A 15146-nucleotide genomic window follows, 5' to 3' on the forward strand; every position below is an offset into this window, starting at 1 on the left:
TTTCTGGCTTCTCCTTCCGGGGTTAAACCCTCCCAGGCCGGCGCCGCTCTGACGTCATCGGCGCGGCGCCGCCCCTCACCATGGCGCGCGAGCTGATCGGCCCCGCGCTGCCGCCCGGCTTCCCGCGCCGCGCCGAGGAGGACCCGGATGAGGAGCTGAGCCAGGGTGAGGCGCCGCGCTGAGGGGAGGGGGCGGCACCGCCCGCGCGGGGCGTGGGGCGGGCGCGGGCTGCGTGGGGCCGTCCTGCTGTGCCGAACCGTCGTAACAGCTACCAGAAGGGCGAGTCAGAGCGGCAGTACGAGGGTGGCCCCTCCGGGCAGCAGTGAAACACGCATTTCAGTCAGACCCAGCTCCGCTTCATGCTTTGCTTCTTCTCTCGCTCGCCTTCATCCATTGCTCTTCGTTTCTTTCACCAAGTGACTCTTCTTTCCCCCACCCCCAGCCTATAAATGCCCGTTTTCTTCCCGAACCAGGCTCTTTATTTTGGATGCAGTTCCAAGTACAAGCAGCTTTTTCAGGACACTGCTGGTTTTTGCTGTGTCGTCTTCATGTCTGCTCAATTCCCTGATCTGCCTTGTTGCACAGCCCACACACGCTTGCTCTCTGGCATGGCAGAGAGAACAGTGGGAAGGAATTGGGGTAGAAAGTGAGGTGCTGGAACAGGCTGCCCAGAGAGGTTGTGGATGCCCCGTCCCTGGAGGTGTTCAAGGCCAGGTTGGATGGGGCCCTGGGCAGCCTGGTCTGGTATTAAATGTGGAGGTTGGTGGCCCTGCCTGTGGCAGGGGGGTTGGAGCTTTATAATCCTTGAGGTCCCTTCCAACCCGGGCCATTCTGTGATTCTGTGAAAGCACTGGTGTTTGTCAACGTGTCACTGGGACCAGCCTCCTCCTTACACAGCACTGGTTTCCGTGTTCTTTCTGGCTCACAAAACCGTGTCCCATTTCTCAGCTTGCATCCATTTGCTCCATCCAACTCCTGCCTCTGTTCAGACCAAATGATGCTTTGCTTCGTTTGCTGGAGAAAGAAGTTGTAATGTTTTATTTGTATGTTTGTCTTCTTAATACCTTGTGTTAAGTGTTTGGTTTTTTTTTTTTCCTCAGGCCACATCTTCTTGAGCCTTTATGGCTATTTATTATTCATCTGTTGGTTCTCTCTTTGAGCTTTATAGGCTAGGCTGGGTTGTTTTCTTTTTTTGTTTTTTGTTTTTTTGTCATAGAATCAAAAAATTGTTTGAGTTGGAAGGGGCCTTTAAAGGCCACCTAGTCCAACTCTTCTGCAATGAACAAGGACACCTACAGCTAAATCAGGTGCTCAGCTTTGCCTTGAATGTCTCCAGGGAGGGGGCAACCTGTTCTAGTGCCCCACCACCCATATTGTAAAAAAAAACTTTTTTTGTATCCAATCTAAATCTCCCCTCTTTCAGTTTGAAACCATTTTCCCATCTCCTATCACAACATTCCTCTGCTAAGGAATCTGTCCCCTTCTTTCTTACAGTCCCCTTTAGATATTGAAAGGCTGCTCTCAGGTCATCTCAGAGCCTTCTCTTCTCCAAGCTGAACAGCCCCAGCTCTTTCAGCCTGTCCCCATTAGAGAAGCATTCTATCTCTCAGATCACTTTTGTGGCCCTCTTCTGGACTCAATCCAGTGGGTTCACAGCTTTCCTGTACTGAGGACTCCACATCTGGACGCAGTACTCCAGGTGAGGTCACACCAGCACAGAGCAGAGGGGCAGGGTCACCTCCTTCGCCCTGCTGGCCACGCTATGTTTGCTGCAGCCCAAGATATAGTTGGCTTTCTGGGCTGTGATGGCACATTGTTGGCTTGTTTCCAGCTTCCCATCCACCAGTACCCCCAGGTCCTTTTCAGCAGGACTGTGTTCTACCCTTACATCCTCCACCTGATAGTGGGGTGCCACTACCCAGGTGCAAGACCTTGCACTTGGCTTTGCTGAACCTCATGAGGTTCTTCTGGACTCAGTGCTCAAGCCTGTCTAGGTCTCTCTGATTGTCATTCTGTCCCTCCAGCATGTCACCTGCACCACACAGCTTGGTGTCACCTGGAAACTTGCTGAGAGTGCACTCAATCCCACTGCTGATGTCATTGATAATGATATTAAAGAGCACTGGTCCCAGTACTGACCCCTGAGAGACACCACTCATCACCAATCTCCATCCAGACATTGAGACATAGGCCACCACTCTGGGTACAAATTTACCACCGGTTTGTCGTCCATTGAACAGTTTTGTTTGCTTTGTTAGTTGTTTTGTTTTGTTTTGTTTCATTTGTTTTTCATTCTTAGCAATGACATGTATTTGTACGTCCTGGCTAAGGTCCATCCCATGAAATCAGAAAACAATGTGGCTCATCTATCTGGATACATCATAACTAGGGAACTGTCCTGCCTCTGTGTTTTTTGCTAAAGACAGATAAAAGCTTTCTAAAGCTCATCTGAAGGTCTCAATTTCTGCCTTGCTTTTTCTTAGCTAACAATGGAATATCAGTCTGCATCAGGTATTATTTTGTGCCATCAAATGAAAAAAAATCTTAGTTAAAGATGTAATTTTCTGTTACCCTCCTTTTTGGTGGTTTACTGCACCTTGTCTTTTCATTCAATCCTTGACTATTCATATAGTTAACAATGCCTTTTACCAAACAGCTTTTTGTCCTGTCAGTCTCAGCTTCAGTGCTTGAAATATCAAGAGGAGGAATGGTGTGTACATGGCAGAGTTAAATCACCAGCATGGTCACATCTCCATGGTGTCAGGTTGTTGTTGGTGCTGTACAGAACCGTGCTGGCCCTGCGTGGGCTGCCCTGGGTCTAGGAAGCCTCTGAGAGTACCTGTATCAAGACTCTTGTCTGGAGGGCATTTGTTATGAGGGTCAGACCAATATACATGTACAGTATGCAAGCAGGAGCTGTGCTTACTGGTGATAGTTGCTGGAGACAGCTGTTAGCAGCATTAGTGCTTGAACCTGCCCTTTACTGGGATGTCTCGTCCTCCTCTTTACTCTTTTTTTGAGTAAAGTGCTGGCTGGAGGAAGAGAGCCTTCTGACAGATGTCTAGAAGCCTGAGGCATCCCTTTTTCAGCAGCATGATGAGCTCTGTGCCTGCTGTTCACGCATCATCAGACTGGGAATAACCTCCAGGGAGACAGGTGTTTGAGGAGTATCAAGACAGATAGCACTCATTTGAAATTTGTGGATTCCCCATCCCTGGAGACATTCAAGGCCAGGCTGGATGTGGCTCTGGACAGCCTGGTCTGGTGGTTGGCAACCTTGCACATAGCAGGGGGATTGAGACTAGATGATCATTGTGGTCCTTTTCAACCCAGGCCATTCTATGATTCTATGATTCTCTGAAATGTTTAACAAATATCCCCTGTAACTTTGGGTGCTCAGTTGCAGGACCAGCACTGCCCCCCGACTACAGAAGCAGCAGCAGCTCAGAAGCTCCTGACAGTGACGACGATTCTGAATCTCTTCCTCTGCCTAGAGACACAGGTGGAGATTCTGGAGAGGATTCAGAAGGAGCTTCACAACCCAAGTGAGTCTGTTCTTAGGTTGTGTCTTTACGTTGTTGCAGAAATTGCAATTGAAATGTCTGTATATAATGTGAGAAACAGCGTTACATAAGCAAAAGGTAAACTGTACTTAAAATTTGGTGCTGTGCTTTCCATATTTGTAGAACCACAGAATCACGGGATGGTTGGGTTGGAAGGAACCTCAAAGCCCATCCAGTTCCAACCCCCTGCCCTGGGCAGTGCCACCCAGCAGCTCAGGCTTCCCAGGGCCTCATCCAACCTGGCCTTGAGTGCCTCCAGGGATGGGGCACCCACAGCTTCTCTGGGCAGCTGTGCCAATGGCTCACCACCCCTTGAGCAAAATATCTCTTAACATCTAATCTAAATCTCCTCTCCTTTATTTTTAAACCATTCTCCCAGTCGTTGGGGTCAAGAAAAGTCAACTCACCTGTCTGACTCCTTAGGATAGAACTAAGCATTTTAGAGAAATTTGATCTGTGTATTTTCACATCTGAGTTTCATTTTACAATTTAAGCAATAAATCCCCTAATTTGCTGAGGAGAGACTTCTTATAATCCCTGTAAGTTATTTGGTACATAAGTTTGACCCCATTTCTAGCATACTGTCTCATTTGATCATAAGAACTGTTTATTTATGGGTATGAATTTATGTACTCAGTTAAACCAACTAGAATGAAAATTGTTTAGTAAGTAGCAGAAGCTTGCACATACTTCTTGTCTGTCTGGTTAATCACTCACAGTTGCTGTGCTGAGAACTTGGTGTTTCTGTTTGGCCTTGTGTAAGAGACTTGAAGAATGTTGTGCTGAATTCGTGTGTTAGGGTAAATATTACTCACTTTTCTCCTGTTGTCTTACTCAACAGCTTTTCAGTTTGGTTGAACTGAACTGTGAAAGATAGTCAAAATGCAGACAGCTGTATACAATTGCAGAAAGAACTGTGCTGAATACTTACTTTGTAAATAGAAATATTATTTTAACATCATACTAGTCTTCTTTCTCCTGCAAAAGCACTCCTAAGTTTTTGTTGTTTTGTTGGTTCTTTTTTTGCCTAAATGTCAAAGCATTTCTGAAGCAAAGCTTACTCTCCCAAATTTTTAATTGCTTCAAATTATTTTGGATCCTTTTGCACTGTTTCCGTGGTAACGGCAAGCTATTTAGTACACAAGACTGTCTGAAATCATTTTATGTTTTATCTTTTCCTTTTTTAAAATGTAGATAATTGCTCTGCATGTCAAAGTAATTATTAACTGAAGTCTTTATCTTTGCAGGAAGCCAAAAAGAATTCAGGAAAATGATGATGATGATGATGGCTTTTTTGGGCCTGCTCTTCCTCCTGGATTTAAAAAAGAGGATGATTCCCCAGAGAGGTAATTAAAATGGAATTATGTTCAGGCTCTTTTTCTTAAAAGATAATTATTTTAGATACAATATTTTGTGTCCCTATTAGAGAACACTTCAATCGTTCATTTCAGATTCAGGTGATTGAAATTGCTTCCTCCACATTTTTGAGAACGAGAGCAGCATTCCCTCGAAGCAGAACACACAGCCCTGTTAGTACTGTTTGAAAAGCTGGAGAGAAAAAGAAAAAATGTGAATTGTCTGATTTATACTTTGAATGTCACATTTCTTCCATTTCCTATCATAGGTCTTGGATCAGTGCAGGAAAAACAAATTGATGCTGCAGGGACTCCTAATTGTGTGGCTCATTCTTGGGCTGGGAGGGAGTAGGGCAGTTAGCTCTTGTATGCTGTAAAACAGTGCAGATGATTGTAACTGTCTCTTGCTAATGCACCAAGGATTATATTTTACCCTTCTCTAGGTAGGAATGGTGTAGGTTTCTAGAAAGCAGGTTGTCATGTCTAACCAAATAAGCACTATTTATAGCCTCTTTCAGGAAGCTTTCTGTTTGATTGCAGGTAATTACAAAATACCTAAAAAAGAAAACTGTTTATGGATTGTCCATGCAGAATTTAACTGTGTCTCACAGCCTCCTAGTTCTGCATCAATCTATGCATTTCCTTCTATCATTAGAAAAAGCCCATACTGAAATCAGCACTTCCAAGGAAGCATTTACTGATGAAAGGTACCATTAAAGTCCCTTGATCACTGTTATCTTCTTCAGAGCAACAGAGAGCTGCTGGATAAAATAAATCAATAGCTACCTGTCAGGTATGGGTGTTTGGTGCTAGGGAGGTGACTCAATTTGTTCTCAAGCTGTGTACAATGTACTTTCTACAAGCAATTTTCAAAATTGAATTTTCTTTAGTTTGGATTAGTTTTTATGCTGCTTAGTAGCAGTTCAGGAAACCTGAATGTGTTGACCTCCGGTTGTTTGGAAGTAACCTTTCCAAGTCTTTTTTGGCCATACTTTGCTGTAACTGACAAACTCACTTGTGATTATAAGGTGTCATGCTCAGCAGGCTCGTTTGGAGCTTTCAAAGCAGCAGGAGGAACTGCTCTCTTTCTTACCTTTCACATATGCAGAATGTGTTCTTATGTTATAAAATGTAGGTAGCTACTAAAAATAATGTGTTTTCTAGTAAAGCAGCACAAACAAATCCTTGTTGCATTTAATATCAGCTGAGGTAAACTTCCTGCCTTCTTGATTTTTTTTCTTTGCATGAAAACTCACATTGTAAAGGGTTGTGTCAACGTGTGCAAAGCAAAAGAGGAAAAATGAAGAGGTAGCTTGTAATTTGAAGGTGAGAGAGATGACACTGGTGCTCACTCATCTTGTATGCTCAAAACTTCTGTATGCTTACACCCAACTTCTTTTTCTACTAAACAGTTATCTTCCAAACTAGTGGATTTCATTCATAGAATCATAGAATGGCCTGGGTTGAAAAGGACTACAATGATCATCTAGTTTCAACCCCCTTGCTATGTTCAGGGTCACCAACCACCAGACCAGGCTGCCCAGAGCCACATCCAGCCTGGCCTTGAATGCCTCCAGGGGTGGAAATTCAGAGGGGAGAGTCTGCTCTTTCTAGCTCTTTTGTCTTAGCTCATCACGCACCAGCTCCTCACACACAGATTGAGCAGAGCTGTTGGCACCAACCCATTTCCATGAATAGGTGGGCAAGGTGCGATGTGTAGGACGAGCCTTGTCTGTCTTCCACCCCCATACACCTGGCTGTCTGCTTGTGCTCACACATGTAGGAGCGTGAGCTGTGCAGGGTGTAGACACAGCGCTGCTGTCTCCCCCTGTCTTGGCCCTTGAAGTGAGTGGATTGCCAGCTGCCAACTTAGACCTGAATAACTGAAACAAATACAAGAGTTACACGTTTCAATATATAGATATACTATTTCTTAGTTCCTTGTGACTTACTCATTCTTTTAGAAAAGCTTTTATTCCATTGTGTCTTTTCCAGACTTGTCAAAACAAATATTCATAATTAACAGCAGCCTGTGTGGGAAGTTGCAGCTCTTTAAAAATTGTTTGAATCATTTCAGCTTAAAAAAAACATATATGAACAGATTTCCTTCAACTTCAGAAAGGATCTTGCTACTTATCAATGTTAGACAGAGGTAAAGTACTTGTAAAGCTTCCAGAGAGTCCATGCATCTAGATAAAGAGCGAAGATCATCTTAATGATTTATTTTTGGTTGTTTTTTTTTAAAGTTAAACATCAGGAGAATGCTGACATGCCCATCTTCTTGCTGGCTTTAGCAAGGACTCAAAACTCAACAGCACAAAAGTGTTCTTTGCCATATATGAAATCTTGTATTATTAAGTGAAATTCTTGGTAAGTTAGTATTTTTCTTCTGGATCAGTGTAGATAAGTAGCAGAGTTACTAACAGCAGAAAAAATACATTTAAGAGTTGGAATTAGATCTACCTCACTGCTCAGAATGTGTTTGGCCATCCAGGAAGCTGTCAGGGCTCGTGTCAGCTCTGTGCTGCTGAGGAAAGACCTGAGCAACTGAGGGTTATTCATGTGGAAAAAAGCAGAGAAACAGGCAGCGTGGGAGGGACGAGTTGGGAACCATTTGTCTATTCCTTGGAAGAGCCTTTGAGCTGTGACAGAAGCAAGTCAGAGTACTTGAGATCTGCTTCTTTTCACAAGTTGCAGTGATACAGCCCACAGCAGAGATGTTTCTGTATATTTTTGTAGAAATCTTTTATAGTTCAGTTAACTCCCTTTCCTCTCAAAATAAAGTTAACTGTGTACTAAAATAAAAGATTATTTTGGCTGTATCTGCATGGGTTTAACTTCAGTATCTTTATATTGGGACCCTAAAACCCAGTCTGACAAGCAAGCAGTCAGAAAGGAAGAGAGAAAAATGTTTCTTCTTTACAGCAGCTAGGTGGGGATGGAACTTCAGATTCAGCCTAGACCTCTTGCCTGGATTTGAAATCCTCACCAGTGCTCTTGCCATGGCCCAAGCTCACATGTATTGCTTGTGGCTGGCTGGCTGCGGCGGCCTTTTCAGCAAGATTTTCTGCTTTTTATTTCCCCTCCTCAAACCCAATAATAACATCACTACAGCAGGGCTGTGCTGATTACATTATACTTGAATTAGTAGACAGTAATTAGAATAATTCGATTCACGTTGCGTTACTTTTGATTGCTGAAAATCTCTGAGACTGGAGGTCATAATAAATCAAGTTTCTGTCTGATAGATTGGGAGGATACTTCACTGGGATATTTCTTCGGGTGATAATTGTTTGCATTTTTATTAGCCCAGAGGAATATGGTGGTGATTATTAAAAGAGGAGCTTGTCTACTGAGGTCTTTTCAGCGCTGCAGGCACAGTTTGTAGTATACTTTGAACTGTTTTCACCACTGAGAATAAATTCTCACCTTTCTGTGTTCCTGGAGACAATTGAATTATCATACTGCTTGCTGAGTTTCAAAAAACAAATCGGCGAAGTTACAGGGGATTACAAAACCTTTCTTTTCCTCTCTTCTTCCTCCAAGGGAAAACAAACTTGAATCAGCACACTGCTCTTATTTTTGTGTTTTAAAGAGCAGCGAAACCATAGCATGAGGCAAGAATGAGCAAAACCAGCTTTATTGCTAGAGAAAAGGTAGTTTGTATTTGTATGCATATATTATGGCCTCCCACCTTTCATTGCTTTTGAATCTGAAGCTAAAAGCTAGGGAAGAAGAGTGGATTTCCATGACTACGTGCCATGACATTTCCAGTTATCTTGCATTCCAGCTGTCTGCAGAGGTCCCTGTGGAAAATAGTCAGACTGTTCTTATGCACATTTCTGCAGTGAACACACAGGAGGCATACTTGCCATTGGAAGGAAGAAGAATTACAGTACAGCACTTTGTTTTAATTTTTAAATTAATCTCTTTATTATTTATTTAGCAAGTGATAGGATGTGCATTTAATGTACTATCCACAATGGTTCCTTTTCTTATTCATCTTTTCAACTAAAAAAAAAATAATAAAATTGTTTCTTTTCTACTTGAGGCCTATCATAGGTCCTGCATTACCGCCTGGCTTTAGGAAATCTGCACAGGACACTGGGAGTAACAGATCTTCAATAGGACCATCTGCTTCATCACAATTCACCCAGGTTGGTGAGATCAGGAGTCTTTTGTTTGAGTACAAGCTATACGAAATGCTTAAACAAGCAGAAGCCTGAAGAACTCTACCAGACATACTTTTCTGCATGACAGTTTAATTTTAGACCAGAAGGTGTCTGCATTAAATACTGAAACATAAGTAAGCCTAAAAAAGAAACGTGCTGGTCTGGTTGTTGTGATTTTACTGTTAGACTGATGGTGCACTGAATGTAAGTGCTGTAGGCATCCTAAATTGTTGTCACAGTACTTCTCCTTAATTTTTTCCTATTCTTTATTTCAGTGTAATGTGTCCTTCACCAGTGAACATTATAGCAAAGTTCAGATCATAGAATCATAGAATGGTCTGGGTTGAAAAGGACCACAATGATCATCTAGTTTCAAACCCCCTGCTATGTGCAGGGTCGCCAACCACCAGACCAGGCTGCCCAGAGCCACATCCAGCCTGGCCTTGAATGCCTCCAGGGATGGGGCATCCACAACCTCCTTGGGCAACCTGTTCCAGTGCGTCACCACCCTCTGGGTGAAAATTATTGAGAACATTGAGACCTCCTAGAATAAAAATGTTTACCTATAATTTAATATTTTATTCTTTTGTTGATTGAGGTGGGGCAAGAGAGAAGGGCTGATTATTTCCCATATCTTCACCTCCTTAAGTTGCTTACTAGTGGAGAAGTTAAATGCATTTATCCAAAAGAAAGTCACAACCTTCTTGAGTAGGATGCTCTCAGACATCCAAAATGGCACTGGGTAGCAGTGCTTAAGTGATTCAATTGCTCTCATGCTGTCATAAAGTAAATACTAATTTCTTGTGAAAATTAACTCATCTCCACTGTTATTCCACTTTTTATTTTTCTAGAACACTTAGGTTTTCTTTAAGTTTAACTCCCCAGACACTACAGGACATGTGAGAAAGGAGTGAGCCAACAGGCTGCTTTGAAGCTTCGCTTTTTGATTAGTATTTGCAATGTATGTCATTCTCTGACCTCCTACAGTGAGAGTTGTCACAGTCTATCATGAAGAATGATTGTCTGACATTTTTTAGATACACATCATCTTATAACTGCAAATAACGATTAAGCAATTTACCATAATGACAAATCTCTTGAGGCAGGGATGTCAAAACCGGTCTGTTCATACATCTTACAAACAAACCAAAAAAGTGTTCTTTCTTCTGAATAGATCTTACAGCATCAGCTTGTCAGGTAGAAGTGAGTTTATTTTGTTGATTGGTTTTGTTTTTTTTTTTCCTTTTTGAACATATTCTTTTTTATTTTTACCCTTTGAAAATGATGACTAATTTTGTCGTTGTTCTAATCTTGTTTTGCTATTTTTTATTTCAATACACCTTTACAGACAGTTTATTCCCTGCTGATTCTTCACTTTGTATCAATTTCCTCTCCAAACATGGGGGCAGTTGTTTTAAATTGCATCTCGTTTGAGGCACATGGTAATGGAGTGAATTGAACTTAAGACATGAGGAAGGAAATGAGACACGCTTCCTCAATTAAAGCCCAGCATGGAGTGTCTTTCATCCTCAACCACTTTACAATGCAAGTTATTATGAAAGCTGTATATTTTTGCATTGTTTTTAAAATTTGTGAACAAGAAGTGGGCTTTGTTATATTAGCTTGGTTTTTAAAAATACTTATTTTCTCCACCAGCTCCTTAGTTAGAAAATAAAAATAAAGAGAGAATGCAGTCCCCTAATTCCCTGAAGCAGTATTGCAGTGGTCATTAGTGAAAATTTGACCATGGAAATACTTCGGGGCACAATTATAAGAGAAATTGGTGTTACCTACTTTAATTGTTTGTCTTTATAAATGACCAGTTATTTCTCAGCATCTTCTGCCTTTCTCTATTTGATGCTACCAGTCACGCAACCATTTAAATTTGATGATCCTCTTCTTGCACCTTGTAGTCCACAGCTATACACTGCTGTGTCTCTTGCTACCTGCCAGCTTGCTTCCTGCACTGCTCTGCAGTCCCAAAGGCTACAGGGCTGCATTCAAAACAGCATGAAGTAGCAGTGCATTGTTGTGTATTGACCAAATCAGGGCTGGCACCTACCAGTCCTTAGTTACAGCAAGGGCCCTGAGTGCTGCCCACCTGCCTACTGTGTTTACCAGTGTTTTTGTCACAGACAAGAAGTGAGATTTTGGGAAACATGGATGCTAAGTGTCCGTATTCACATACTTGAGGAGGTCTCATACAGATTTGTTAACTAAGATTTTGTTACTGGGTAGGTAGGTTCATTGGGCTCTCCTAGATAAAATAATCCCTATAAAACTGAAGTGTTTCTTCAGGGTCGTAACAGTATGACTAAGAGAAATGTTTTATTTTTGGAAGGCAACAGATAGTAGCGAGGAAGAAGACAACATTATAGGCCCAATGCCTGCAAAAGGACCAGTGGAGTCTGATGTGACTCAAGAATTTGAACGCAGAGCTCAGAGAATGAAGGAGAAACTCACCTCAGCAGACAGCGTAAGTTGGATTTTTTCACTTGTAATGTTTTGCTGCTTTGTATTTGTGGATTTTTTGGGCTTGCAAAGACGCTCTCATCCACAGTTCTGCTTGTGATGCTAAAGTGGTTGCAATTGTGCATACAAAGAAAAAATGATGATTTCTGCTGGAAGCTCAGAGATCCAGATGATAGGTATTGGTTGTCTGCTTGTGTTTTTTTCACCTTCGTTCTTTTGTAAAGGATGAACCCAAGCAAGTTACAAGGGAATCGTGGATGACGGAACTTCCACCTGAGCTGAAAAGCTTTGGATTTGGCCCAAGAACATTCAAGAGAAGAGCTGAAGACAAATCAGGTGATAGGTCTGTGTGGACAGATACTCCAGCTGACAGAGAGAGGAAAGCCAAGGTGAGCGTTCATTCACTTGTACACGTAGTTTTATATATAACATATATATGATGGTTATGTATATATATATGTATGTGTGTGAAAAATGTATTCATAGTCATATAAATATGAATAAATGTTCACATCTATGTAATGTTTTAATATCAGCATATATACATACACACATATACTGCCATCAGATATAGATACAGGTAGCATTCAGATTTGTTGTCAGTATTTTGTGAAAACAAATCTGATTTCTCAATTGAAAATATCTTTGTGTTTTTTTCTCTCTGTTATCAAAACTCATTAATTGAAGATAAAACAGGGGAAATTACCATTTTGGTATTCATTTGCTCCCTCTCTTGTTGCACTAGTCAGTTACTCTGTGTCAGCTCATTGAATTTCCAATTAGTGTGTCCACTTTCTTCTTCTGTCAAGCTGAGCAAGAAATATCTGGTGGCCTCTGCCCTTCAGATTTAATTAAAGTAAATATAGATTTCTTCTCTTTATACTTCAGGCATTCTGATAACTGTAGTGTGTAATTTGTTTCCACTCATCAGGAAAGAGAAGAGGCAAAGAAGTCAACCAGTAAGGATAATGAAGAAATTGTATTATCTGGGAGAGACAAGAGACTTGTTGAGCAGGTGACTTCATATAATGTAAGTGCAATAGCATAATGCTTCCCTTTGTGCATTTTCTTCAATTCTTCACTTTTTTTTGTTCTCATTGCTAGTACTGTTGGTTTCCATGGTGATACCACTATATTCTTCCCCTTAGGCCCCAGACCTACTGTTTAAGTCATTAGAATATTTGCCATTGATTTCAACAAGAGCAGGATTGTGTCCTTAATCTGCTGCAGACAATGTGACAGAGTAGCATTTTGTATGTATTGTCCCAGTGTAAGGCTGTATTTTACTTAAATTATCCTTGGACCTGGACTTGGTTGGTGCTTGATTCAAATATTAGCTTACTTCACTGATTTACCCAAGAAGAAAAAGAAAACAGTAAAGAGTTTAGCTTGTAGGACAAAATACATATTAATCCAAAAGAAGCTTCATGGGCAGATAAATGCTATAATCAGCTGCCTCACTGCCTCATTATAACAGCATTATTAAGTGAAGTTTTTCTCAACCTGTACAGAAGCAATTAATTTTCACAGGCAGATGTTGATTACCAAAAACTTGATCTCCGTGTCAAATTCACTTGTCTGGCTGCCAGCCCTGTCCACTAGAGGATATGGAAGCTTGCCTGCCTTACAGCTGCTCTTTCCTTTTCTTCCCTGATTTATGACCTGAAGTCTTCAGGAAGGCAGTCAGGTCTCTTGAGAGTATAATTAACTTGAGAACGGCAGCCTTGGCTTATATTACAAGATTGGAGTTTATCTGTCAATTTAATAATTTATTTGTGGTTCATTAAATCACATGTCTCTCTTGACTTACAGGCTTGCAAATCCAGAACTATTAGCATACTGTCTTTGACCCGATGATTCTTAAGGGTCCTTAAGCCCTACTAGGAATATTCAAAAATTGTCTTTTCTGTCATTACAACGATAGCAGAGTAACTTCTGTGTAAAACCTTGAGTTTTGTTCTGTACCTTTGCAGAATAAAACACAGAAATACTTTCACTGTTTCTAAGATTAATGGAGTTCTCTCTAAAAATTGCAGAATGTATGTCATTTAAGAGCAGCGTTTCTTGCAGTGGCGTTTGGTTTGGGTGGCTTTCTTTGAACTCTATTTTGTTCATGTTGGTTTGTTTTATAATAAAGGTTTTTACTCTTTTCTTTCCTTTTTCTTACTCCCTTGATTTTTATCAAGGGCACTTGCCTAAAGCTAAAGCTTTAGTTCTCATAATAGTTTCTTAGTGTTAGTTAACTAGTTCTGGTACCATATACATTTTCTGGTGCAATTCTGTCAACACTGATGCAGCTACACCATAGGTAAGTACTGTCCATCTTCTGTTTTCCATAAGAATCCTTTTCTATGTCATATATAAATTATTACTGTGTGTGGGGAAGTAGAGGGCGAAGGGAAATTGTGTGTTCCAAAACCAGATGTTTAGAGAAAGTGTACAAGAAACAGGATGTATATTTTAGGATCTTTTTCTTGGTTTGTTGTCTCTCTTTCTGCTACCCATGGCAGAGCATGTGATATGTTTCTTTTGCATTTATCTTGTGGAGATTCGAGAACATTAGGGGTATTGTTAACATCAGTGACAGTGAATTATGTGTATTTTACTTTGCATAGATGAGAGTATATGTGCTTTCTGCACAGTGCATGCTAAATTCAACATTCTGTTTTCCAGTTCCTAAGGTTTCTTTTTTTTTTTTTTTCTTTCTAATTCCTGGCCAATCTCTCCATTTGGATTTTCAGTGCACTGTTAATATTTTGTAGCACTTTCTTCCCTCCTTTTTCTTCCTACTTGTACAGGAGTCAAAGCGATCAGAGTCTCTCATGGACATACATCAGAAAAAGCTGAAGAGCAAAGCGTCTGAAGAAAAGAACAAACCTCAGGAGAGAAGGCCGTTTGACCGAGAGCAGGATCTCAAAGTCATTCGATTTGATGAAGCACAGAAGAAAGCCCTGATACGAAAATCCAGGGATCTGAATTCTAAATTTGAGCACAGTAAAGGCAATATGTTTTTATAAGGTAAAAGCATGAAGTTTTTTTAAAGTCAATTAAGATTTGAATACTTAATTTTTTAAGTATTTTTTTTCTGTAAATATTTGTATGCAAAATAAATATCCTGGTGTTTAACTAGTTTTACTTGTCTGTAAATAATACTATGGAAGGTCATCTGTACTGAAACTAAAGTGACTGAGGAAAGTGCTAGTTTTAAAAACAAAAAAGAAAGAAAGAAGGAAACTGTGAGCTTGCTAAGACTTTTTAGTTTGTGTTTTGTTAAGGGTTTTTTTTTTTTTTTGCTAATTAATCTATTAATTAAAATATTATTTTAAAGAGTTTTAAAATTTATCTTGCAGTGGAATTAGCAGTTTCCTCTTTTCTTTTACCATTCTTAAGGTATACTTGCTGAGCCTGACCTGAAGTTTGTGCAAAAATTCCCTTTAGGCTTGTGGTTGGGCAGGACATTGCTTGATAAGCATTGTGCTAGGAAGTATAAGTAAAAATGGCACCATTCATATCCACACAGTATTTGTATTTCAGAGACTGTGTGTTTGTGTCATTGCCAATTATACACTTGTATAATTTCTGTA

General features: G+C 40.7%; 1 protein-coding gene across 2 annotated transcripts; it reads left to right on the top strand.

Moving 5' to 3' along the window:
• The first annotated feature begins 14 nt into the window (after positions 1-14).
• GPALPP1 (GPALPP motifs containing 1) lies at positions 15-14824 on the top strand. Of its 2 annotated transcripts, none has more exons than XM_031615597.2 (8): positions 15-165; positions 3401-3545; positions 4811-4909; positions 8970-9075; positions 11432-11566; positions 11787-11951; positions 12494-12592; positions 14361-14819. In XM_031615597.2, the coding sequence occupies exons 1-8, from the start codon at positions 81-83 to the stop codon at positions 14577-14579; spliced, it is 1053 nt and encodes a 350-aa protein (XP_031471457.2). In that variant the 5' UTR covers positions 15-80; the 3' UTR covers positions 14580-14819. The 2 variants fall into 2 exon arrangements, with proteins under 2 accessions (XP_031471457.2, XP_089987685.1); XM_090131559.1 differs by having other exon boundaries at positions 39-165; positions 3407-3545; positions 14361-14824.
• Positions 14825-15146: the final 322 nt, after the last annotated feature.

Source organism: Phasianus colchicus, chromosome 1 (assembly GCF_987193195.1).
Source record: "Phasianus colchicus chromosome 1, bPhaCol1.hap1.1, whole genome shotgun sequence".
Lineage (NCBI taxonomy): Eukaryota > Metazoa > Chordata > Aves > Galliformes > Phasianidae > Phasianus > Phasianus colchicus.